At 44.4% G+C, this 27,361-nt stretch overlaps 1 protein-coding gene across 3 annotated transcripts in view; it reads right to left on the bottom strand.

Moving 5' to 3' along the window:
• Positions 1-1,660: 1,660 nt before the first annotated feature.
• Slc44a3 (solute carrier family 44 member 3) overlaps positions 1,661-27,361 on the bottom strand; it is an 82,951-nt gene continuing 57,250 nt past the window's right edge. For all 3 annotated transcript variants that reach the window (XM_017798324.2, XM_008833668.3, XM_029563824.1), the window contains 3 exons: positions 6,193-6,330; positions 3,193-3,429; positions 1,661-2,197 (listed from right to left, as the gene is read on the bottom strand). In XM_017798324.2, the coding sequence (XP_017653813.1) occupies positions 2,093-2,197; positions 3,193-3,429; positions 6,193-6,330 (480 nt within the window). In that variant the 3' untranslated portion in view covers positions 1,661-2,092. The remainder of the gene's footprint in view (positions 2,198-3,192; positions 3,430-6,192; positions 6,331-27,361) is intronic.

Here is a 27,361-nt window from a genome sequence, read left to right as displayed (position 1 = left end):
GGAACCGAAAGAGATATCTCTCCCAGAGTAAAGGTGTTTTAACATTATTTAATTTACAGAACAGGGCACTCTGATGGAGACCAAGGGTTTAATCTGGGTATGACAATTCACATCTGTAATCCCAGTACTTGGGAGGTTGAGGCAGAGGTTTCTGCTTTGAGTTTGTAATCATCCTGGACTCCAGAGACCCTGTCTTAAATTTACAAAAAACAAAGAAACAAAAGAAATGAAAAATTGCTCATTGCTATAGTAAGTGACAGGAGTTACCTGGTTCTTGTTACCATCTTAAACTCAATTTGGATCTTAAAAAACGTCTTTAGGAATACTGATGCTCCGGAGTTGGGGAGAGTTTTAGGTGCATATTGTAGGGTGACGTTCCGAGGCAGACATGGGATGTGCTGATTAATGATAAGCTAGGGTAAATCGAAGCCATCAGTCTCACCTCAGAGAATGCTAACAGCAGCTAAGTGCAGGAAAGGAAGGTAGGATCACCAGGGGAGTCGGTAACTCCCTTTCTGACCTTGCTCAGCCAAGTGATTTCTTCTGATAGCACTGACTGTTAAACATGGGCGTTTTTTGCCAATACAGATAAAGGGGAGAGGTTTGAACCCACAAAAATAAAATTTCTTCTTCATTATTCTAGGATGACTACGTTTGTTTCTGAGAATGCTCTGAGTTGAACGAATTCAGCAGTGCTATTTAAGACAAAACTTAGATCTAAAGTAGACCTGAGCTGTCAGGCTCTTTCTTGTCATGTTACTTACAGGCAGGAAGGGGAGGAAGCCTTATATTACATCACATACCCTGCCATGCCAAATAAGTCAAATTGAGCCTCCTGTTCAGAGGGTGGGTGATTCTTCAAAGCCATCTTAAATGAAAGGCTGACTGCAGTGTTCCAATTTAAGGCTTTGAAAAGGAAAAGTTCTTACTGCCTCATCTCAGTTCGGATGCTGTCCAGGTATTTAAAAAAAAAAAATTCTCATTTGGACTGTGGTTGAAACCAGGTTGAAACCTTTCTAGAATGTTTGCTGATTTGTAAGAGTGCCGACTACTTGTAGCCAGTGAGTCACATCTTGTTAAACTGCCTGTGTCTCCTGTTTGTGCCCTGTTCTAGTCCAAGGTCACACTGGCTTGATGTCACTAAATCCAAGAGTTGTACTTTGAAAAACAAATACATGTTCTTAGCATGTTTCCGGGGCTTGACATCCACCTGCCCCTGCCTCCTGAGTGCTAGGATTAAATGCGTTTGCCACCATTCCTGGCAGACAAGAGCCTTTTTGAGACAGGGTCTCCCTGTAGCCCCAGCTGTCCTGGAACTATGCAGACCAGGCTGGCCTCAAACTCACAGAGATCTGCCTGCCTCTGCTTCCCAAGTGCTGGGATTAAAGGCGTGTGTCACCACGCCCGGCTTCAGACAAGAGCCTTGCCGTGACCACAGAAACTAAGGTGAGTTTTTATGTAGTGTGTTTTATTTTTAATATTTTCATGTGAGCGTATGTGTACATGTGTGAAGGTCAGAATGCAGCTTTTGGGAGTGGTTCTCTCCTATGTGTCCACGAGATGGAATTCAGGTCCTCAGGTGTGGTGGCAAGCACCTTTAACCACTGAAGCCATCTTGCCAGCCTTATTTTTTTGTTTTTTGTTTTTTTAGGTTTTGGGGTCTCTCTGTAGGCCTCATCTGGCCTGCAACTTGCTGTGTGGACCAGGCTGGGCTTGTTTTCACAGAGCTCTGCCTGCCTCTGCCTCCCAAGTGCTGGGGTTAAAGGTGTGTGTAACCGTGCCTGGCGCCAGCCCTGTTTTTGAGGTTTTGAGACAAGTTCTCACTATGTAACATTCAGACTGGCCTCAGGCTCCCTATGTAGCCCAAGCTGGTTTTATACTACTCGTCCTCTGGCTCCAGCCTCCCAATTGCTCAAACTAGAGGTGTTTACCACCGTGCCCAGCTATGTTGTGCTCTTAAAATTGTTCTATAGTTTTAAACGTGTTTTCCTTATTCTAGTTCGTGTGAAGAAAGTTGTGAACTCCTATGGTTCCCGAGCTGTAGCACGGTCAAGCCACCATCAGGTTCCCCAGGTGCCAGTTCTCTGGGCCCCTATCTCACAATGGGCTGGAGTTCTGCCCCCTCTTGATTCTGTAATGAATCCTTGCCTCCTGGGGATCTTGCATTGTTAAATCTGTTGATCCGTTTTACAAAACTCTGAAAAACAAAAGAATGAAAGAGACCAGTGATACGTCTGCACTGTGGGCACCATTTGCTAAAAGCTCTTGGCCGGAGAATTTTAGGGAATTGAATCTTTAAGGTTTTCCCTATGGAATGAAAATGCTTGTGTGTATAGCAGAGTAGATTTCAAAGTAGATCTTTTTAATTGGAAACTTTCAAATCAAGGAGAGAAGAGGCTAAGTTAGTTTTATGTAACCATCAGAAATGCTTCCTTCAGAGTACAGAAAGATAACTAAAAATCATACTTGTATATTTTTTGTAAGAACTGAGGCTACATCAGTTGTTCAACTATTAAACTGCTGGCTGAACTTGGTGCCTGTTGTGCTGAGAGGGCTTTGGATGTTGTTTAAAGCTAAAGGGAACTTTAATGTTTAAGTTGTAGGCAACAGGATGAAAAACAATTATTAAAATGCTATTTAACCCCCAACGACAAAGGATGAGCCTGGGTTCAGTTGTTAAGTGCCTCCTGTCTACCTAGGATAAGGCAAATGATCAACAAACTTGTCGCAAAAAGCTGTTGTAAACAGCTGCCTGTCATTACCAGATACAAGCAGCATGGGGCTTTGCTCAGAGTATGCCCTAGTTAGCAAGGGACCCCAAGGCTCTCTAAAGCTCCGTGGGTATGAAATGGCTCTTGGAAATGCAAAATGCTTTAGAAAATCAGTTGTTAGAGCTCCTAGGTCATCCAAGAGACCATTAGTGTCAAAGGGACTCTGGCTACTACTGTGGCCACCAGGGTCCCTAGGTCTGCTCCAGGAGGAGTCCTCTTGATCTGTGTTCATTCATTCACACTTCTCTCTGAAGAGATCTCCTAAGGAGTGGGTTCCTTGGAAAGCTCAGCCCATGTCCTCCGCTGGACTTTGGGACCAGGTGGAGGTGAAAGTTCCTCTCTGGACTGGAAATAAGGCTGGGCCTTGTCTCTCTCGCATGTGAAGATGGAGGTTACAGGGGGAAATGAAGTGCTTGCTTACCAAAAACTCTTGGTCCATAAAATAGGGCTTCTCTGGCGATCCATCATTTGTTTCCAGATCCACAGCAAAACACAAGAAAAGTGTATCCAGCACAGTTTCAAACACAGATAAGAAACTGTGAGCCACTAAGTAGGCAAGAAAGGCAACCAGCAACAGAGGGACAGCCCACACCTGGAGTGCACGGTTGTAGTTAAATGCCATCAGTCCCCCAAACACAGTGAAGCACAGCACCAGCACCTGTCCCAAACAAGAGCTCGATGAAAACCTTTATAAACAGGTTTATTAGACTATTTCACAAGGGTTTGTGGTTTTTCCCAATTACATTTAATATTTCTGTGTGTATCCTAAAGAGTCTTTGCCAGAAAATCTGACAATGAGAAGTTGCACTTAACACCACAGTATGGCAAAAACCATTTGCATCTTTACTTAAAAGCTTGTGTGCGTGTGTGTGTGTGTGCGTGCGTTCATGTGTGTGGAGGCCAGAGATCATTGTCTAGTGTCTTTCATTCCCCACCTTGTTTTGAGACAGGGTGTCTCACTGAACCTGGAATTCATCCATTTGGCTAAGCTGACTGGCCAGTGAGCTCCAGGGATGCTCCTGTCTGCTCACCCCCAACCCCCTCAGTGCTGGGGTTACAGATATGCACCATCACGCCCATCTTTTACATGGGTGCTGGTCCTCATGTTTGTGCAACAGGCACTTTACCAACCGAGCCAACTCCCCAGCCCCCTTAAAATTCTTTGTAACAACTCCATTTTTAAACAGTGCAACAAACCATTGAGTAGGGGAACTATTAGTTCGTAAATGATTAATTTTACCCCCTTATAAGATTATCCCAGGCTTTTGTGATGTATAATTATATTTCTGAGAACATAATCACAGGCCATGATATAACCAATTCTTTAACAGATGTATGGAGTCCACTTGGGACTCCTGGGAGTCTCCATTACCCCTGGATAAAGATAGACATGGAATTCTGAGTGCTACTCCATTCAAAAACCCAGATTCAGCTGGACTTGGTGGCATACACTTTTAATCCCAGCTTTGGAGGCAGAGGCAGGGTGATCTCTCTGAGATCAAGGCCAGAGTGATCTACATAGAAAGTTCCAGACTAGCTGGGTCCAAAAAAAAAAAAAAAAAAAAAAAAAAAGATTCACAGTTTATCCTACACTGAAAGCCCACTAGCTACTTTATATGCTTCTTAAAGGAAATATAGGAAGTTAGTATCCAAAATGAAGTTTAAAATTACAGTTTATTTTTTAAACCTCATTCTAAAATAATTTTGGAATTAGAAAACTCATTACCCACAATCCTGCCAGGTCAACAATACTACTCATTTGCATATAACAATTTATTTAGGCTGCTTTGAAAGGCAGGATTACTTTGTGTTTCTGTTGCCACTGTCACATGAAAACATAGCTGGAGCCCCTCTGAGTCTTAAATATATGTGCAATTAGTATACACCTGTGAAATCCAAGCATGTCACAACTTGTTGACAGCTAGCTACAATAGACATGTACCAAACACTATACCTCAGAAGCACAGAATCCCAAGTGAGGAGCACAGTCCTCATGTTTGGAACTGGCCAGGTCCCAATAGGTGACCAAGATCTTGTTCATTTGTGGGCACTGCTGAAACCTGTGCTACTCATCAGAAAGAAAGGAATACTTGAAAGAACTGGGGCTGTTTAGCATGGAATAGAGAAGACATGCTGGGGAAGATCAGGGTTGTCTTGTTGAGTTTGAACAGCAAAGCTGGGTATGGTGGCACACGCCTTTAGTCCCAGCAGGTAGCAGGCAGATCTCTGAAACTGAGGCCAGCCTGGTCTACATAGTGAGTTCCATGCCAACTGAAACTACAGGGAGACCTTGCCTCAAAAAACAAAACCAAAGAATTCGAACTGTGTTTAAGTGGAAATAGGATCAGGCAAATACAATATGCAGATGTAGGCCCAGAGGGTGGAAATTCCATGAAAAGAGATGAACTGTGTGGCACTGCATAAGAGAGAGGCATGATCAAGCAAGGGTGGGGCTTGGTGCATCATTTTCATCAACATTTTAGTTCTCTACAACTTGAGATGAACTGTGTGGCACTGCATAAGAGAGAGGCATGATCAAGCAAGGGTGCATCATTTTCATCAACATTTTAGTTCTCTACAACTCAGAAGAGGCAAGAGTTATCTGTTTACAGTACTGAGGAATAGGGCCTCACACAATGCTACACCTTTATTCTACCACTGAGCTGCATCATACCCAGCCCATTTTTACTTTTTATTTTATTTTGGAGACAACATCTCACTAAGTTGCCCAGGCTGGCCTTGAGCTTACTCTGTACCCAGGGAGGCTTTGGCCTTGGGAGCCTACCGGCTTAGCCTCCAGAGCAGTTGGAGAATTACAGATCTGTACCACCAGGCCAGTGGGTTTCATTTTATAGGTGGGAAAACTGAAGTTCAAGTTTCCAAGTTGAGGGCTCTGCCTGCCATACCATGAGGTGCTAGAGCATTAAGATGCCTCCTTATGACTCAAGACTGTCTACAGCTGATTAAAAAGTATTCAGGTGACAATAGAAAAACAATGCTCCATTCAAATTGTTGAGAATCCATCTTATATAAGGCCCTTAAATAATGTACAGATTTCAGGATCAATACTACTTCAATGTTTTATGACCAGCAACCTACAACACTTATTTTCTGGGGTTAGTAGTATTTTTGTTTTATCCAAAATGCAGGAACCAAAATGGTAGAATTGGTCAGAGCCAAGAAAGACAGACTAAGATTCAAATTATGATCACCCACTGTGGGATCCTGGAAACAAGAAGCCTCAATTTCATCTGCAGAACAGTGATGCCTCATGGGACTGGGGATTAGATGAGATACTGAAGCATAGCAGCTATTAAAAGGGCAACAAATATGAATCTTTTCTCAAGGCGGCCACTACATTGTCCATTTTTGTAAATTCCAAATTCCAAGTTCTATTGTTCATTTAGTCAAGGTATCTCACCTTTCCTAGGAAAATGATGAAATTTCCAAAGCAGTTAAGAGATGTGAAGTGACTTGAATTCTTGGACATGATTTTGAGTGCATCTTTTGCTGATGTGCAAAAATCAGTCCCATTTATGGCAGTCGCAGCATATGCATTCTAAAACAAAAGACAATGGTTAAAAGATGTTGTTTAGCCATTTTAAGACAGTAGAATGGCAATACAGAACGTGAAAAACACAGAAAGACAGTGACTATAAACCTGGTGTTTCTGTCCAAAGCAGATCAGCTCAAAGTCCCTTTCGCTTTCTGGTTATATTCAAATATATTTTCATATAGTTGCACTAAATGGAAAAGATGGATAAGGACTTCTAATCAATATGGTAGGTTAAATGTCCCACCAGAAACATGGAAACAAAACATTTATGTGCATGAATGTATTACCTGCATGTTTGTAATTGCACCTGTGTTGTATAATGCCCAAGGAGGTCAGAAGAGAGCATCAGATCCCCTGGAACTGGAGTTACAGATGGTTGTTAGCTGCCATGTGGATGCTGGATTCAAACCTGGGTCCTCTGCAAGAGCAGTCAGTGCTCTTAACCTCTGAGCCATCTCTCCAGGCCCCATGATTTATTTTTTAATGCACAGCAGAGTTTGAGAGCAGGAAAAAAAGTTTATGTGCCAGAAAAAAAAAAAAAAAAGACCAGTGATGTGTAAGCTGAACCAATGGGTGCAAGAGGTACAGAGTAAGGGCTTCAAAGACTGGGAGCTTGAGGCCTGAGAGACAGCGTTGACTCTTGCTAGAGAACTGAGTTTCCTGTACAAATTCATATTCAAAATCAATCAGCCACTCCAGAAAAGTGGTTAAAAAATTATACTAACTAGCCGGGCATGGGGCGCACGCCTTTAATCACAGTACTCAGGAGGCAGAGGCAGACAGATCTCTGTGAGTTCAGGGCCAGCCTGGTCTACATAGTGAGTTCCAGGCCAGCTGGGGCTACAAGAAGACCTATCTTAAGAAGACCAGAAAAAAAAAAAAAAAAAAGTTATACTAACATACTGTGTGCCTGGACTAGTGAAAGGTCTAGGATCTGGGCCAAGCAAAACAAAAATCACCCACCCCGCCCTCTCCACCCCCCTCCCCAGTGGATGGTGGAGTCCCAAGAACAACTACACTTACAGGGGATGAAGGGCTCCCAGGAACAATTTACAGACCCAAGAAAGCAGATCTCACAACCAATGGGTGAACCTATACCCTGAGAACACAGAAGAATTCAGGGAGAGGGGTATGTTGAAAATGCGGAGAGAACATGGAACAGGAATCAGAGGGGCTAGCAGAAGGTCAAGGAAAAGGAAGAGGCAGAGTAGAGAACACTGAATAGAGAGAGCTTCTAGAAATGGAAGCTACACATCTTAAATGGTGCAGTTTTAAGATGATGTATCTGACTTTTGCCTTTATATAAGCATTTTATGTTGCTATGGCTTCTATAACTAATTTTTTTTTTTTTTTTTTTTTTGTCTTTTTGAGACAGGGTCTCTCTGTAGCCCCTGCTGTCCTGGAACTCACTATGTAGACCAGGCTGGCCTTGAACTCACAGAGATCTGCCTGCCTCTGCCTCCCAAGTGCTGGGACTACAGGCATGCGCCACCATGCCCAGCTACTAATTTTTAATAAATGTAAATTCTGATTGTGTGTGTGTGTGTGTGTGTGTGTGTGTCCCCTCACAAGCAGGTAACTGGGACCTATTACACTTGATCTTAGCCAAAAGCCTCAGATGCTAGACTGACCTATTGATTATTTAAAATATTTATCTATTATAAACCTGTAGTGAATGTCTTAATTTCCTGATTTTTGGATAATTTCCTAAGGCTAAATTTCCTGAAATAAGATTAAGTCAAAGTGTATGTGTTTATATTTACATGAAAATATTTATGGAGCTCTTTTTTCTAAAATATTTAGCTGTTATGACTATGACAATTTCAAAACTATTGCTCATATCACTCCTGAAATCTTTGACAAATGTTACCTGTATTACAGTTTATAATTAAAAATATAACTTTCCTAGCGAACTACTTCAGAATATTACCTACTGAGCACTTAGCACAGCACCTGGCAACGGTAAGTACATGAAGGCTCTGTTACACATAGCTCACCAAACAAAGATGATGTCATTTACTACTAGGAGCAGCTCTTTAAGGCCTAGGAAGCGTGGGAAGGACCTGAGTTTTCTTCATCCTCAGGCTTCACATCATAAGGATTCAGGAAGAGTAGGCTGTGTGTCTCAGACCACACCCCAGTGCCTAGTGTGTTTACATGTCTCTCAGCCTTTCTTTGCTTCCTCTCTTCATTCAGGCTCTATCTCCATCTGTTACATTCCCTTCTTTTTCCTGAAACCCACTGCCTCACAGTTGATTTAGTTCCATCACTCATAAGTAATAAAAATAGATTTTGTTCCTTGACTGGTGATTACAGGGTTAACGGGTACATTTTCATGCATGTGTTGACTCTGTAAATTGATCTTTTCTTTAATGTCTCATGGCCCACTGAAAGCGGGCACTAAAACCACTCTGACAGGAAAATTATATATGCCTTCCTGCAGCATATATAGTACTAACCAAGATTCAACCTAGAATTAATGAGTGGATGAATGAGTGGAGGAGGGAAGCATCACTCTAGACATGGCACAGGCTAAGTAGTTAAGCTGTTTCAGCATTAGTGGACCCATGCTCATGCTGAGTGGAAGTGGTTTCCTTGTCAGGCACCTGGAAGAGAGACTGCACTATGTACACATGTGCCTGGGCTTGGGGGTCACATACTAAGGCAATCTGCAGAGCTTGCTGGTATGTAGAAAGGATGGGTCGTAATGAAGATTAGGAACCGAGCACATCCTGTTGCTTATGAAAAGTGAGTCAGGAGACCGTGATGGCTAGTCTTTAGGGAGGGAGCACAGGGCAATGGTAAACAACTTTAAACTGATGATCACACAGAATCCACTGGGAATGTTTCTTCTAGTCCTTTTTGAATTTTTTTGTTTTTATTTTCATTTATGTGTATGTGTGTGCCTGCTTCTCTGTATGTGTCCTGTGTGTGCAGTGCCTATGAGGCCAGAAGAGAGTATCAGATCCCCTGGAACTAGAATTACAGGCAGTTTTGAGTTGCCCAATGTGGGTGCTGGGAATCAAACTTCAGGTCCTTTGTAAATCCACCAAGTGCTCTCCAGCGTCTTTTACTCCTTTCTGAAACAGGGTCTCATGTATTCCAGGCTGTCCTCAGACTCCTTATGTAGCTGAAGATGACCTTGAACTCTTGATCTCCTATCTCCACCTCCCAAGTGCAGGGGTTATAAATATGTACCACCACACCCAGTTTTCATGTGGTGCTGGGATAGAACACAGGGCTTCATGCATGCTAGGCAAGCACTCAACCAGCTAAGCTATATCTCTAGCCCAGCTCAGAAAATTTAAGATTTGAGTTTCCATGATGTTCCTTAGAAAGGAAAAGGAGGACCAGGTGCAATGAAGGCAGAAGACCAGAGAGAATTTGCTTCTGAGGTCTAAAGTACCCAGCATTGTAGTAAGTCACTCAGGAACTAATAAAGGCTATGGGAATAATCATCCAAGAATCATGGCTGGGAACTTAAATAAAATATATATGCTGGGCTTGGTGGCATGTGCCTTTAATCCCAGCCCTTGGGAGGCAGAGGCAGATCTATGTGAGATCAAGGCCAGCCTGGTCCACATAGTGACTTCCAGGTGGGCTGGACAAGGGAGACCTTGTCAAAAACAAAACAAAACAAAAAACAACCCCATATACTATCAGATCTCTGCAAGACTCATTTCCACCCAAGCCTTGGGGGAACCTTCACGTCCCTCCATGATTCAGCCTACAGGGCCCTGGTGGAGTTATGATCAAACGTTATAAACACATATCCATCAAGCACACTGGCCCAATGACTGGACCCAAAGTGAGGAAGCTCTCCTCTGGGGGCAAATTCCAGGACTAGGAACTGTAATTCTTCCCAGATACTCTGGCTCCTGAATACCCCGACTTTAGATGCCCTAATGATATGTCCCCAGTGGCTTATCACAAGTCTGAAAGAAGCTTCCTAATTCATATCTGTGGACTTATAAATTTTTTTCTGTAGGCAGGTGTGCAACTTCCATGTGGAAATAGATAGGAATGTTAAGCATTCATTCAGTACATACTATGTACCCTGTGCTAGGCTATCTTCCTGAATGCATTGACTCCTTTAGTCCTCATAGCCCCAAGGCAGTGAGGTAGCTGAGGATACCCAAGGATAGAAAGGCTAGATGGCATGCCTGGTTTCATGCACAAGACCAGCATTACATCACTCCTGCATGAACTGGACCTCTTACTCACCCAGGCCCATCTGCTGGAAAACATTTACTTTGAAGTGTACTTTGTACCTTTCCTTCCAAAATGTTAAAACAGCAGTTGATGCACTGCTGAGATGCTGCATTATGACATGGCAGGTCAATTTTGTGGAAGGAGGCTGAATTCTAAGTATGGTTTCCTCCTACAACTGCCTGAAGGACCTCTACAAGGTCTTGCCAGTATTCAGGGGCTCCAGTTTGGACTTGTAAAAGACATCTGCTGGCTTGTTGTATATTGAAGATGGTCATGGCTAGGAAAATGATTCAGCAGGTAAGAGCACTTGCTATGGAAGCTGAGGACCTGAGTTCAAACCCCTCAGAACACACATAGAAAGATGAGTGTGGGGGCTGGAAAGATGGTTCGGTGATTAAGAGTATTTGCTGCTCTTGCAGAGGACCTGGGTTCAGTTCCCAACACCCACACAAAGGCTCAAGACTGTAACTCCAGTTCCAGGGGTATCCAACGCCTTCTTTTGGCCTCCTTGGGCACTAGGCAAGCACATGGTACACACATATACATACAGGCAAATAATCATACACACAAAATAAAATAAATAAGTCTTTAACAATAACAACAATGAAAAAGCTGAGTGTACCCCCAGCACTCAGGGTAGGGGGTGGAGACAGAAAGATTACTGGGGCTTACTGGCTACCAGCCTAGTTTCAGTTTCAGTGAGTGACCTGGACTCAAGGGCAGAGAGTGATCAAGCAGAACACCGGACGTCCTTCTCTGGCTTCCATGTGCATGCATGTGTGAGTGCACTCACACATATACACGTACACATAACATACATGATACACACATGCACACACATACATTCAAAGATAGTCACGTTTGCAAAATGCTTCACAGAGGACCAGACACCCTCCTATGCACTTGGTCATAGCTCGGTGAAACAATCATGGTAAGACTATCGCTCTTACTTTATAGAAAATTCCACTTCTTGTACTTTTAGATTATCTCTTTATTTAGAAAATTCTCCAAGAGTGTTAACCACAGCTTTTACACAGAAAGAACATTTTCTTTCCTAAAGTCAAAACTGAAACCTGCACAGTCTGGCCCTCAGTCCTGTGTCCTCTGGGAGCACCTATCTATCCTCCCCCTGAATCTGAAATGGCTGCTGCTTTTGATGACAGAGCTGTGAACTTGAACTGCTGTTGACTCTTCAAAAAAGTAAAGTGTTTCCCTCTGCAGAGAAAAGAAGGGATTTCCCCAAAGCCATGCCATGAATAGCTAGCTTTATTGCTGGAATGGCTTCCTAACAGAATTCTGATTTTATTCACTCAAAATTAAGAAAGAACTCTTAAAACAAACTTGAGTAACTGGATGAGGAACAAATAACACAGTAGTATTCACACTTTCCTCAGAATGGAGAGAAACATGGGGAAAGCTGAGTCCAGATACACCCCAGCAGCCTTCTGAGGCCCCTAGGAAAACTTGCAGGAACCATCCCAAGCCAGTTTCATCTTGGGCTGATTTTATCACAAACACATGGGCTAGGCGCTGCACAAACAGCCTCAGGCTTTCCAAGGCTGATATTCACCATTCAGATCCCTTTAGGAATTCACTGGTTACCAGGCCACAAACCACCACCAATGAGACCATGAGTGGTGTAGCCTGCCAGGCCCCTCGGGGCCCCTGCCAGGAGGGAGGTGGGTGGCAGGAGGCTGAGGGTACCCCTGCCCAGAAGCCAGAGCAGGGCAGTGCTGTCTTGTTTGCACTTCTAAAATTGATTTGTTTTTTGACTTTTAGAATGGTCGTATTATTTGCATACTTATTATTATTAAAAGATTGAGTAACACAGAGACAAAGAAAGGAAATCACAATCTTCTTTCTCAAAAGCCCCTGCTTACAGACATCTTGGGGACCTCCCAGCATCCCTCTGCAAATATGTACAAATGGAAGGCTGACAGAGCAGCCTGAGTAGGCGAAATGGAGCCCTCTCTAAGGCAGTTTAAACGAAAGTACAAATGTTGCATTGATGTTAGCAAAAGAAAGTGAAACGACTCACACTGAGGGGGTATCTGAACCCTTTCGAACAATGCTTTCACACCCAAGACTTAGGTTTCCAAAAAATTCCTTATTTATTTAATTCTTAAATTTTATTTATTTGTGTGTGTGTGTGTGTGTGTGTGTGTATGAGAGAGAGAAGAGAGAGAGAGAGAGAGAGAGTACAAGCCCTATGGCACATGTGTGGAGGTCAGAGAACAATTAGTGGGAGTCGGTTTTCTCTTTCTACCATGGGATCTGGGGCTGGAACTCAGGTCTCCAGGCTTACATGGCATTTTTGCCCACCAAGCCATCTCACCAATCTCCCAAATAATACTCCTTCATACAAAACCTGAATTCAGTTGATTGGCATGTTTCTTTAGTGGAATGTTAGGCTTAAAAGGCACTCCCAGAGCCAGGAGATGGTTCAGCAGGTAAAAGCACTTCCTGCCCAGTCTAATGACCTGAGTTCAATTTCCAGGACCCACATGGTAGAAAGAGAGAACCAACTCCCACCAGAGGTGATTCTCTCACCTCCACACTTGCGCTGTGGCATGTGTGCATCCACATCCACCCTCCCCAAATATGAGTAAATACAAATAAATAAATAAAAATTTTAAAGTCATCCCAGACATCCCGAAGGAAAACTTCCTCAAAATCTGAGAAAACAACCTTCTCAATAAGCTTTGACCAGAGCAGGAATGAGGTGCCCACAGACCAGCCTGGCCCACCTGCCTTCAGATCCAGGAAAATCCCAATCAGACAAGTGTGTGCTGCTGCGCTCGACCCTTTGCAGATCTAAGAAAGCTCTGTGCCCTGCAATGAAACGCAGATATGACTGAGCGACTAGGCAGATCCACAACACAGGACTGTGGAAGTGTTGCCTTTACCCCACGAGCCCGCCCCTTTATCAAATGATGGCTCCATAATCTCATTTGACTTGTTCAGCAGAGGAAATGACAAGGCAGAAAGGAGGCCTGGGCTTTTGTAAGGCCACTGTAAACTGCTGTGTGCAAAATGGGAACTGCAGGGGAGGGGAAGGCCTGTCCTGCTGCTGACTTCTGGCTTTATCAGAAGCATTAAATAGATGGGCTTGTCCTTGGTTAAGGGGCCATTGATCTCCTCACCCTCAACCCTGAAAAGGAGCTGCAGGCAGTGCCATAGGCCAGTGATGCTATGGCTTGTGGGGTCAAACAGGTGGCCACAAGGCGCTGCTGCCATCCCGGAGAAGCTCTTTGGCCTCTCACCTCAGTTTCCTCACTCGTACAGTGAGGCTGACAACTTCGTCATACTCAGAGTCCTCGAGAAGATAAATCTAATTTTTCCCCCAGGGCTCTCATGCTGTAAAACCTCCATGAATGGCCAAGGTATTCACAGGCATTAGGAGTTTGATCTTTGACATAAGACAATGCTGAACATCTCCAGTTTGAAGCTCAGAACTGAGGAAAAGGTACAGAGAGGAGAGTGAAAATGGGAATGCACATTGGTTCCATGTGGTGCTGTGTGTCTGGGGAAACAGTTTTGACAGGTGTTCACCCTTCCAGGAACACACTGATAGCAGACACGGGCTGGCAAGGCAACTATCGACATACTGTGTTGAAGGACAAGGCCAACAGAGAGAAACCCTGGCAAAAATCCAGAAGGCTACTGCCTGCTGGACCACAGGGAGAAACTCTCCTAAGAAAAGTGGATTTGCTTGAGGTATATAATAACATATCTTTCCCCTTTCCCTCCTTTTTTTTTTTTTTTTTTTGTCTTTTTGAGACAGGGTCTCCCTGTAGTCCCAGCTGTCCTGGAACTCACTATGTAGACCAGGCTGGCCTTGAACCCACAGAGATCCACCTGCCTCTGTCTCTCAAGTGCTGGGATTAAAGTCATGTGCTACCACACCCAGCCTTTCCCCTTCTTTTTACTGTGATAAAAACATGACATTATGGACTAGAGAGATGGCTCAGTGCTTAAGAGCACTGGCTGCTCTTACAGAGGACCCAGATTCAGTTCCTAGCATCCACATCACAGTGAACTGTAACTGTAACTCCAGTTTCAGGGAGCAACTCCAGTTTCAGGGGGTCCAGCACCCTCTTCTGGCCTCCACTGGCATTGCATGACATGGGTGCACTTACATGCATGCAGGCACAACACTGATACACATAAAATAATAATAAAAATATGACATTCAATTTATCATGTTGACCAGGTCAATAATATACTCCAATTGTTGTGCAAGAAGTTTCTAGAACCATATCATGTTACAGCACAGACATCCTATACCCATGAAACACAAATTCCCCCCAACCCAAAGGTGCTCACCTTTCCACTTTCTGTTTCTGTGAGTTTTAACTTCTTTAGATACTTCATATAATGGTGTCATGATTTGGATATCAGATGTCCCTTTAAAAAGACTCATGTGTTGAAGACTTGGTTTGCAGCTGGTGATGCTAGACTGTGAGGGCATAACTTCATCAATGGGTTAACCTATGAATAGGCTCATGGTCTACTAGGAGTGTGGCCCTGTTGGAGGAAGGAGGTCCCTGGGGGAATGCCTTTGAAGGGCATATCTTGTTCCCAGACACACTCTCCTTTTCTCTCTACCTCTAATCAACCATGAGGTGAGCCACTTTGCTCTACCATATGCTTTCTCCATGATGTTCTGTCTCACCATGCATGGACCCAGAGGGAAGAGTCAAGTTGCCATGGACCTCTGAAACCATCAACCAAAATGAAACCTTCCTTTTAGTTGCTTCCCTCAGGTATTTTGTCATAGTGATGAAAAACTGACTAATTTAAGCGGAATGATATGGTATTTGTTCTTTTGGAGTGGCTTATTTAATTTAGCTTAATGTTCTCAAAATTCAACCTTACTGTGGCACATGACAGGATTTCTTTCCTTTGAAAGGCTTCATGATAGTCTATTGCATGTATATAACCATTTTCTTTGGTTGCTTTTATCTTTGGATATTGTGAGCAGTGTATGAACCTTGGGCTACTGTTGAGGCCACGTGTGCCCCACTTACAGTCATCCTTTCAGCCACAGACATGGATGGAAGGTCTGTTTTGGTCAAGTCCCAGCTGGGGACTGGACAGAGCACTAAATGAGGTCAACAGCCTCTTGTTTCTTGGACCTCACCAAGTTTCTTTGTTGTTGCTTTTGTGGAAAGAGAACATGGCTTGGAAAACACACTCAGAGAGCCCTTCTCCACCCACACTGGGACGCATCACTGGGTGTATCCTGATGAAGTCATTCAACCCAGCTGTCTCATTCCTTAGATGAATGCAATCTTGCAAATGCTCTTTTTAGCCTACCCCTATGCCAACTGAGGCGTTCTGTAAGAAGCAAACGAAGGGGGAAACTGAAACCACAGGACTGCCAAAGCCTGGATCCAATTGCCAAAACTTTTAGGAACTTCCTAGCTCCACTTAAGGAATTTAAGGGGAAACTAAATTTATGGGCACGATTTCATTTCAGGGAACTTGTTTCCCACTATCTGGAGAGATGAGACAGAGGGCTGTCCAGTGCCCCTGAGAGATGCACGCAATTTCACCTATTCTCTGTCCTACGAATTTCTTCTTTCTTTCCTGCCTGCAGAACTCAGGCTCTGCTCCCTCAGAGGTGCCAAGTGTGAAGTGACGGCAAAAAGTCTTGCCGCCTACCACTTTTACTGGCTCCCCCACCAACTTTAAAACTTTATAAAGTCCTTCCCTACAGTGGGAAAGGTGAAGAAAAGAGCTTTCTAACATGATTTGAATGCCTTGGCGTAGATGTGAGTGGTCAGGTCTTTCTCCACCTGCAGACTGGAAAAGGAAGCTGCTCTGGCCTGTGAGATGAGGAAACAGAGTTCAGTGGATTCTCACCAGGGGTGTGGATCTGTTTTGTCTCAGTGAAATATACAAAGTGGCAAGAGTCTTCTAGGGCCCTGGTTTGCCCAGGAGTGTTGGGGTTCCAAGAGTTGTGGGGCTTTTAGGTAACCAGGTCACTTCCCACTGGCACATCCTGGCAGACAAGACCATAGGTGGACTTGTAAAATAGTCCCACATCCTAGACAGGCTCTAAGAAGCCAGGAAGACAAGAAGATGTTTTTGTCAAGGGCAATCCATGTCAGCCAAAGCCTGGGAGCATCTGAAACCTTACCTAGAGGCCCAAGAACAGCCGATTCACTTTTCTGTTCATTCAGTGGGAGCTCAAGACAGAAATTAGGCTGAGACACAATACAGTGTTTCTTGCACATCTGAGTTGGGGCCTTTGACTCACAATCCTGTGAAAATCTTACAAAGATTGTGAGAGCTTAGAGCCTAGAGCATCATGGGATTCCAGCATGGATTAGTGACTATCAAATCAAAATGTCTCCTATTCCTTAATCATTGTGACTCATACCTTCCCCTCATTCTTTTTCTTTCTTTCTTTCTTTCTTTCTTTTTTTCTTTCTTCCTTTCTTTCTTTCTTTTTTTTTTTTTTTTTTGTCTTTTTGAGACAGGGTCTTCTTGCAGCCCCAGCTGTCCTGGACTCACTACTAGACCAGGCTGGCCTTGAACTCACAAAGATCCTCCTGCTTCTGCCTCCCAAGTGCTGGGATCAAAGGCATGCACCACCATGCCCGGCTATTCTTTTTCTTATTATGAACACATTCTCTAGCCTCTGGCTAATAACCACTTCCTTCTCAACGTCTAGGACAGAGATAACTAAAGAACGAGAGCTGAGAAACTGCACGCACAGCCAGTGACTTGCATAGAAGTATGGAAAGGAGGGAGTGGTACGGGCTTCAGGGGCGTCACTAGGGAGCCTCTGACTACAGCTCTGTTCCAGAGGAAGACCCAAGAGAAACACATGCAAACATGAGGATAGTTAGATTTGTGGTAAGAGCTACTTGTTTAATTTCATTTCCTACACTAAATGAATTTGGGAAATGTTGACTAATCTACAATCTTTACATTTCTTAAGCACTTGGGGTAGTGTTGATAGATATCTTGGTCTGGAAAGCATCCCTCTTCCATTCTGAGCACCCTCCCTCCTTCCTGGCTGTGAACACAGAGGATGGACCACAGAAGATGCAATCAGGGCAGCCACCATAGGCACAGAGCTGGGAAGGATGCGGGGAGGGTGCCGTCTGTGGCTGCCAGATGCCCCCATCCAAACACTGTTCATCTACTGTTTTCACATGCCATCTGCTTCCTTATTTATAAGGAAACTAAGTTTTGCTGATCCCAAAGTGGTTCCTTCCTTCCTTCCTTCCTTCCTTCCTTCCTTCCTTCCTTCCTTCCTTCCTTCCTTCCTTCTTTCCTTTTTGATGTTTTTGAGACAGGGTCTCCCTATAGCCCCAGCTGACCTAGAACTCACTGTGTAGACCAGGCTGTCCTTGAAGTCACAGAGATCTACCTGCCTCTGCTGGGATTAAAGGTGTGTGTCACCATGTCTGGCCGGTTTTCTTTTTTAAAAATATTTTATTTATTATTTTAATTTTAAGTGTATGAGCGTATTGCCTGCATGTACCTAAGTGCACCAGTGTTTCCTATAGCCCCAGCTGACCTAGAACTCACTGTGTAGACCAGGCTGTCCTTGAAGTCACAGAGATCTACCTGCCTCTGCTGGGATTAAAGGTGTGTGTCACCATGTCTGGCCGGTTTTCTTTTTTAAAAATATTTTATTTATTATTTTAATTTTAAGTGTATGAGCGTATTGCCTGCATGTACCTAACTGCACCAGTGTTTTGCAATACCCATGGAGGTCAGAAGAAGGCGTTGGATTCCCCTGGAACTGGAGTTACAGACAGGTAGTTAGCCACCATGGGGGTGCTGGGAATCAAACCCAGGTCCTCTGCAAGAGCAGCCAGTGAGCCATCTCTCCAGGACCCCCCAAAGGTGGTTTTCATAGATCAAAGTTAAAGGCCTGAGTGGTACCCTCTGCATACTTCCAGTGTGTCTATGACATGTAATGATGGGAAATTAAGAACATAAAAGGGTGGTTTCGCGTTTTACGTGTAGCTCAGACTTGTGAAGTGTGCCCCACAGTTAAGAAATGGTGATCTGTTGGATCGGGTGACTGTCTAGACCTGTGTTGCTGGAAGCAGTCCCAGTTACCCTTGCTAGGCCATGTCATCCCTGCTCCTGACCAATGAAAAAAGGGGGTGACAAGAAACCAAATGAAGGCCTGATGCAGAAGATTGAGGGTCAAAGATGCCTGATGTCTGAGAACTGATGGACCTGTTTTTTCAATCTTTAGGCACAATCGTGCTCTGTGTCCTGGTCATGTTTAGATGTGAGTGCTAGGTTTTCACCCCTGGGTCAGCTCTGTTTTTGAATGTGAGTACTCTTAACAACTTCACCCCCCACAATGAGTGATGAGTACAGTGGCTCAGGCTGGGGCTGGGGAAGAGAAAACCATTTGGAGAAGTTCTCTAGAGCTGCTGATATCCCCCAACTGAGCAGATTTGATGAATACCCGCAATGATTCAGGAGTCTTTCAGGTGCCTAGGATACAACCGGGAGCTCACACACTCAGTAGTGGGCTGGTGATGGCAACGATAATAACTTATGTGCTGGAAAGCTTTAGTGTCAACTTGACACACCTGGGTAGAGGGAGCCTTTATTGGGGAATTTCCTCCATAGGACTGGCCTGTGGCCATGTCTGTGGGGCATCTTGTTGCATGATGTGGGAAGGCCCAGCCCACCATGGGTGGTGCCACCCCTGGGCAGGTGGGCCTGTTTTGCAAAAGAGAGCAGGCTGAGCAGGGGCCAGGGAGCAAGCCAATAAGCAGAGTTCCTCCATGGCCTGTGCTCTAGCTCCTGCCTCCAGGTTCCTGCCTGAGTTCCTACCTTGGGCTCCCTGATGAACTGTGACCTGGGAGATGTAAGCTGATTAAACCCTTTCCTCCCCAAGTTAGTAGTGGTCAGAGTGTTTTGTCACAGCAATGGAGAAACAAACTAGAAGAGAAATTGGTACCAAGAGTGGGGTACTGCTGTGACAGACCTGATGTTGGAGGATCATGGAAGCATTTGGAACTTTGGGCTGGAAAAGCCATTGAATGCTTAGAGTTTGTTGCTGTGGAACTTGGAATAGTTATGCTGAAAGAGTTGTGGATGATGGAGGCCTGGCTTGTGAAACTTCAAAGGGAAGCAGAGACTATCAGGGCTGTTTGTGTGATATTTTGATTTGAGAATCTGTAGGTTCTGGTTGGCTGAGGCTGAAGAATCATCTGTGATTCAGAAAAGACCAGAACCTGAAGTAAAACCTTTGCTTTATTGGGACAATTGATGCTGGTTAGCTGGGGCTGAAAAATCAGCTGTAAGTAACTAGAGACCAGCATCACTGTGGTGAAGTCTTCTGGGAGGTATTTCCTCAGGGTCAGCACACAGAGGGGACCTGAGCCTCCGTCTCTAGCTGGAAGCAGGACTTGGTAATATGTAAAAGTCTACTGCATGGTTCTGGTGTCGAAAGTGTGAAGGGATCACAGAGAGCAGCTGAGTCTTGGCACTGTGAGAGGCCAGGAAAGGCCATTGGTGAAGGTGTAGCTTCAGTTTCAGTGGAGACTTGAGCTTTTTGGAGATGCCGGGACCATGGGATGACCACCAAGGACAGCAGTAGGTATGGAATGAAGCTGGCCTGGGTCTGTGAGACCAGCTGTGTGTGCTGTGGACAGCAGAGTCAGAGAAGTGGAGCTGCTGGAACCCTTTGTAGCCCAGAAGATTGTGAGCGAATCTCAGATGTCCAGCCTTGAGCTACTTTGCTGGACTTTGGTTTTGCTTAGGTGTGCCCGAGTCTTCCCTTTAAAATAAGACAGTACCTGTTTTGGATTTCATAGGAGCCCCCAGTTAAGAGACTTTTAAAAGGACTGGACTTTTGTGTTTGGATTTTTTAAGGACTGTGGGGCTTTTAAGGTTGTACTGTCTTATATTGTGATATTAATGTTAACATCATATCTTGAGGATAAGAATTGGAAAGGTTGTGGTTTAATAGTGATGTGTTTGTGTGTCAAGTTGATAAGGGGTCAATTGTGCTGGAGAGCTTTAGTATCAACTTGACACACTAGGTAGAGGGAGCCTTTATTGGGGAATTTCCTCCATAGGACTGGCCTGCCACCCCTGGGCAGGTGGGCCTGTTGTTGAGCTGAGCAGGGGCCAGGGAGCAAGCAAGTAAGCAGAGTTCCTCCATGGCCTGTGTTCCAGCTCCTGCCTCCAGGTTCCTGCCCTGAGTTCCTACCTTGGGCTCCTGATGAACTGTGACCTGGGAGATGTAATCTGAATAAACCCTTTCCTTTCCAAATTGGTAGTGGTCAGAGTATTTTGTCACAGCAATGGAGAAACAAACTAGAACAACTATTTCATCTCTACCTGCCAGGCACAAAACTGTGAACTTTGCAAAAGTGCTCTAATTATTCATCATAATCCTGGGAAACAAGCTCTTTTACATTCAACTTGCCCGGCACATAGACTTCTAGTTATTTGGTTAATTGGCAAACTAAAGTAACCAAAGCCTCCCACCTCACAAGATATTAACATTTATGGAGCATGTAAAGAGAGCCAGATGCCATGCTTAAATGTTCATAGATGATAGCATATTTAACCATCCTACCTGTCCATGAAGTAGATATTAAGACTCTTGCTTTACATGTGAGGAAACAGGCTAACAGATGAACTATTCTACATCCCACAATAAATAAGGTATTATGATTCAGACAGAGACCTGCCCACCTCAAACTACCTTCTACTTCATCCTATTACTCGGAGAATGGATATATGGACACAGGTCCCAAGAGGGGAAAGGAATGAGGAAGTGGAAACTCTCACAGACACAGGCAACTGTCTTTGGAAGAAGGGAAGAAGAAGAATAGAAGCAGCTTGGAGCTCAGAGTTTGGTTCCATTCATTAAAGGGAAGAGCCTGACCCTCCCAGGATCCAAACACTCCACACCCTTCTGTCTTAGGACCACAGGCCTGTCTTTCATGTTGCTCATGGGCAATCTACATATAGTTCTGCTCAAGTCATGCTGTATAATGGGACACGCAGCCTATCCTCAACATCTTAGAAAAACTGGGGAGGCAGAAAAGAGAAAGTACAGGACAGAGGTGGGGAATGAAAGTGCTTCTGCCCATCATGTAACCTTTGATGAGGCGGTCAAGGCCTCAAATTCTGCTGTAATGAAGAAAGGTGCCTCCTGATCTCTAAAAGGCTGGGGCTCTGAGTACCTAGCCTGTAGAAGTGCCCCCAAGGACTGGTGAAAACTGAGGGTTGAATCCTGGAGTGGGGGTCACCCAGATTTTGGTGGTTTTGTTGTTCAATGGCCAGGGATGTCCTTTATGAGAACTTATCTCACTGTTCCCAGGCAAGGTCAACTTAAGGAACAGTGAGTGTGGAGCAGGGAGCAGAGTACAGGCCACTCAGCCTTTTCCTCACTCTTTTGGGGTCTTCCTGTCACAGAGACCGCACCCTCTGGGGTGGCTTCAGCTCCCACTGTGTGTGAGGCCTGGCATAGGGTGATTGTTTTTTCTGATTTAGGGTGAACCATTAGCAAGCTGTTTCTGGGATGCATTTTCCAGCAAGCTGATTTGGTATTTAGGGTGATATTTTCAAGTTTCCTCTGCTTGACTCATGTCTCTCAACTGTTTTGAATGTGGACAAGGAGGAAGAAAGTCCTACTGAGTTGGCCTACTCAAGAGGCAACTCTTAACTTTCCTTCTAACTTTAGGCAGATTACTACTTAACCTCTTATGGTCTAAGAGTTATCATCTGTTCGATGATAACTATACTTAATATAGGGAAGGTAAGAGTACCCAGCGTGCTAAGTACCACCCGACAAACGGTAGGCATTTTTGTCTTCCAGAGCAGTACACCTGGGAAGAAGTCAAAGCTATTTATGCCGAACACAGTCACCTTCCAGCAGAGGTGCCTGCTTACCCTAGTACTCCTCTACCACATCTTCCCTTCCCAATAGTGATGCAATCCTTCATTTAATAATCCTCAACTGCTTCTCCCACAAAGTAGGATTCAAGTCAGGAAGGACCCCGGAGTCTTGCCTAAGACGACAGCTGCTCCCTTGAAGAGGCTCAAGGGCCTCACCCTCTCAAGTCCCAGCACTTGCAACATGCCCACAGCAGCTGGGAGCCAGGCTAGGGACAGTCACACAAAGCCTTGCTCATCTGCCAGCAGTGTCTGAGTCTCATACCAGGAAGCACAGGGATTCAGCTCATTTTCTACCAGACAGTCTGGGGCCTCTGACAAAGAAGTTCCTTAATTCCTTTCTATCTAAAGCAAGGGCAATAGCATTTGCTAGAGACAGCTGCATGTGGGGATTATCACCGTCTGTAAACAAACCTTCATGCAAACTATGGTATTGACACACTGACGCACCTGTGAGCTTCCTTCCAAAATGCACACACAGGAGGCAGCTTTCTCTAGAGTTCTCACAACAGCTGGCTGCCCCATAATAGCTCTGAGGCAGCTGAGGCAGCCAGTCAGGGTGGCAAGAGGCAGATTCACCCTTGTAGAAAAAAAAAAAAAAGCTGTCTAGATGCTGTATGACCAGGGTTGCCTATTATTGCATCGGCGACTGAAAGAACTTTCTCTTAGGACCCTGTCCATTGTTCTCAGACTCTAGCTAGAGAAAAGTCTCACTATTCATTACTTCATTCTACCAGAGATGTGTGTGCAACCCTGGGGAGGGGAAAGGTGTGTCACTGGAGAGCTGCCCCTGGCTTGGGATGAACCAAAATCTGACATGGAAAAGTCATCGAGTACTGCTGCTATTGATGGCTAGAAAGACAGGCATTAAGTCACAGCTAACTACAAGGGCCTGGGGAGAGAGGCTTTGTGATTTTACAAAGTCAAGTTGACCACAAAAGCTTAGAACACAGACTAACCTTATGTTCCCTTAAAGAAAAAACAAAATACTGGTAGAGAGTAGGAGGGGGAAGGGAGATGTTTCCCAGGAAACAGTATGTTCTTTGCTGCACTCCAATGAATGAGATTATCTGAGCCTTTCTGACAAGTGTGTTTGTTGATCAGGAAGACAGGGAGCTGCCCTTGTTTCCACGAAAATGCCAGGAGGTAATAATCTCAGCACTAGCTTAGTAGCCTGCATCCAGACAGATGCCGAAGTTAAGGATGCTGTGTGCATGACTGCATCAAGGTGCATTTGGGAGATGTGGTACAGATTCCTTGTGCACTTGTTTTCCTATGTGATCACCTACAGAGAAATGGTACTGTGGAAAGGTGCTGGGTCTGAGTACTCATCCACTGCCAAGGCTGTCCAGTGGTTCTGAGCCTCATCACCAGTTATGTATGCTATTTATCACAACCCAGAATCATTATAAGTGGACTCAGGTAGATGAGTCTGCTTTATCCCTTCATATTCTTGGGTTACCCCTCAAAATTCTGGAGTGGCTAGGACAGTGATCTTTGTGATTCCAAGGTAAAGCCTTGCCGTGGATTAAGAAGCATTTGGAAACAAAGACCATGTCAGTTTTAAACACAGGGTAATAGTTCCTAATCTTCCTTCACAGTTCTACACATTGGGACAGGGTGATACCTGCATGCCTCAGCTCTGGGATGGGTACCTAACAAGGGTCAGAGGCTCTATCAGGACTTGGGGGTTATTTAACCCAACTCTCTCAACCTGAAAAAGCTACTAAGGTTGAGTGACTCACTCAAGTTACACAAAGAGGGAAGGGGCAGAGGTAAACAGCTGCTCTACCTGACTAAGGAGCTGACTTTACCTGGGAGGCTCTCCCAGGAGACTGGCAGGTCTCATACCTTTTTGGCAGCAGCTCATACCTCACTTCCTATGCTCATTCCCACTTCTGCTGGAAGAAGAAATAAATAATTGAAAAAGGAAGCCAATGCTTAAAATGTGAGAAAAAAATAAAATGAAAAATAAACTAGAACCAAGAACTCAACAGATGGATTTGGGGGGTGGGAGGGGGGCATCTTGAGACAGTGTCTCTCTGTAGCCTCAGCTGGCCTGGAACTCACTATATAGACCAGGCTGGCCTTGAACTCACAGAGATCTGCCTGCCTCTGCCTCCCAAGTGCTGGAATTAAAGGTGTGCGCCACCACACCTGGTATTAGAAGTATGTTAACTACAAGAATGACAGTAAACTGGTTAGAGCAAGTTTCCTTTCCTTAATTTGCAGCATCCCAACTTTTGGCCAATATATAGTCCCAAACTTGGATAGTTGCCAGCCACCACCTAGACAGCCAGATGTGATATGACACAATAGTGAATGTGACATCTAAAGAAACAAAGTAAAATCCATTTGGGTTCATAAAGAACACATTTTAGGGACTGGAAAGATGTCTCAGTGGTGAAGAACACTAGTTGCTCTTGCAGGGGACCTGGGTTTGGTTCCCAGCACCTACATGGCAGCTAACAACTGTCTAAAAGTCCAGTTCCAGGGGATTTGATGTCCTCTTCTGACCTCCACAGGCATTACATGACATGGGTGCACTTACATACATGCAGGCCATATACTCATACACATAAAAAATTTTTTTAATTAAAAACAATACATTATAGCACACTTTTAGTAATACAGCATCTACTTTTCTGATTGGTCAAAAGCCTTTCATTGTATGAAAGAATTTAAATGGAATTCTTTAATTTCCCTATAAAAACTGAAAAAGATTTTCAGGAATGTTCAGATCAGTGAAAAAAAAAATAGTAATAGTGTTGAGGTCCACTAGTATGTTTCATACGTGAAGGGACTCAGATTGGAAAGCACCATCAGTGCCTGGACAGAACAGATGCATGTGGGAAGGCATTTCCTGGAGAGACTGTGTGGACCAAAAGGAATGCTTTCTGGCTTTGTAATTAGCAGTCTGGTCCCTGAGGGGGTTTCTCAGTCAGGTCCCTTGAAGGTGTTGGCAGGCAGCAGAGGAGTCCTCCTTGTCAGGGCCTGAGATAAACCAGCCTCCTGGGCTAGAAAAAAGCCTGGACCACTGACTTGCCTGGGGAGAGGAGGGGTGCTCAGACCACACAGCCAAGGCTTCTCTGGTCTGTAATTGCATGAATCGTAGCATGGCTTCTAATAGTCCTATACCTTCCTTGTCCTCCACAAGTCTGCTGTTGTCAAGGCTTCTGCTGGAGAGCTAGCCTGTGTGGATTGGAAAGATGCTGGGTGTGGTCCTGAGTCCTCTGACTGGTAAAAGCCACAGGATGGTTAAGGACCTGGTCTTGGAGGCTAAACAGACTTAGATACAACTCCTAACTCTGCCTCTAACTATGTGCCTTTTCCAAGTTTCAGTTTCCTTACCTATCAGTTGGAGATGCTACTATATAGTGCAGGAACAGGTGGCAGTTGCGTACCTACCGCCTACACCACCTTTGTTACCATTTTATTAGCTGGTGATCTCCTGAGGTCTGACCTCATGTACAAATTTCTCCTGAATTTTTAGTCAAATGACCTCCTTCAGTTACTAAGGTTTTCCTTTTCTGAACACCTGCAGTCCTGTTTCAGGACACACACACACACACACACACACACACACACACATACACACACTTTCTTACAATTACAAACATATCTCATGCATATGTTTCTTACTGTACCCCCACCCCAACTAGCTTGTCAACTCCTAGAAGGCCCAGCTGATGCTTTATACTGATTCTGAATTCCCATAATTCCCTCCCCCCTATTATGTCCAGGCTCAAATTGTTGCATACAGAAAAAATGAACAAATGGTTTTAAAATAAATGAATGTGTGAGATGCCACAATTGCTTTAAAGCTATACACACATTGATATTTACGATGCAGAGAGAAATAAATGAGAAATAATGAGGATTGGAGTTTTACCTCCCCACACCCCCTGTGCAAGTGAAGTTTTGTGTGGCCTCTGGCGGGGTGTCTACAAAAGGCAGAAACTGCCACCTGCCTCCCTCCCAGGACTTAGTGAAGATGGATGAGGCACTTAGAAAGTATTGACGAGCCACATCTGCCTCCATGCCAAGGAGAGAAAAACATCTGGGGCCGAAGGAGACAAATGCATCTTGTTCTCGAGTGTCCTCCTCAGCTCTCTTTCCATCAAAGTAAATAAAATAGATCTCACCCTTTTATATCAGATTTCGAGACACGGACATGCCCAAACTTCTCCCTAGTAACTCAGTTCGATGCCAAGCCATTTTTCAGTCTGATCTAAATTCCTTTCCTCCCTTTGAGCTCATTTTCCTTTGTCTGTTACCCCACGAGACCGGCAGTTGTATGGACTACATTTACCGCCATCACCTTTCCTCTACTTCCTCCTCTTCTTGCCCTTCTTTGTCACCACCTCCTCCTCTTCCTCCTCTTACTCTTTTGAGACAGCATCTTATGTAGCCCGGACCCGCTTCAAATATTCTATGCAGCTGAATCTGGCATTGAACTCTTAATGTTCCTACATCCATCTCCCGTGTTGGGATTATAGGCATGCACATCATACCTTGTGTATGTGACACTGGGGATAGAACCCAGGACTTCAAGCATACTAGGCAAGTCCTCTACCATCTCAGCTACATCTCCAGCCCATTCTTCTCCTTCTTGATAGTTCACGATTTTTGTGTATTATTTAAGAAAACTCTTTTGCCAAAACCTAAGGCTACTAAGATATTTGTCCTCTGTTCTCTTCTGGATGTTCTTGTTTTAGCTTTACATTTCGGTCTGTGCTCCATTTTGAATTAGTTTTCATTTATGGTGGGTTCTTTTTTTTTTCATATCATGTTCCTTTTTCTGTAGGGACTCAGCACCATTATAGGAAAGACTAAACTTTCCCCCACTAACTGAGATAGTATCTTTGTTGCTCATTCTGTGTGTGAATGGTTCTGCCTTTCCCTCCCCCATCTCTCT

This window comes from Nannospalax galili, unplaced genomic scaffold (genome assembly GCF_000622305.1).
Source record: "Nannospalax galili isolate Female #2095 unplaced genomic scaffold, S.galili_v1.0 scaffold255, whole genome shotgun sequence".
In the NCBI taxonomy this organism is placed as follows: Eukaryota; Metazoa; Chordata; class Mammalia; order Rodentia; family Spalacidae; genus Nannospalax; species Nannospalax galili.
The sequence above is the reverse complement of the archived record's forward strand: the minus strand, read 5'-3'. Positions and strand labels throughout refer to the sequence as shown.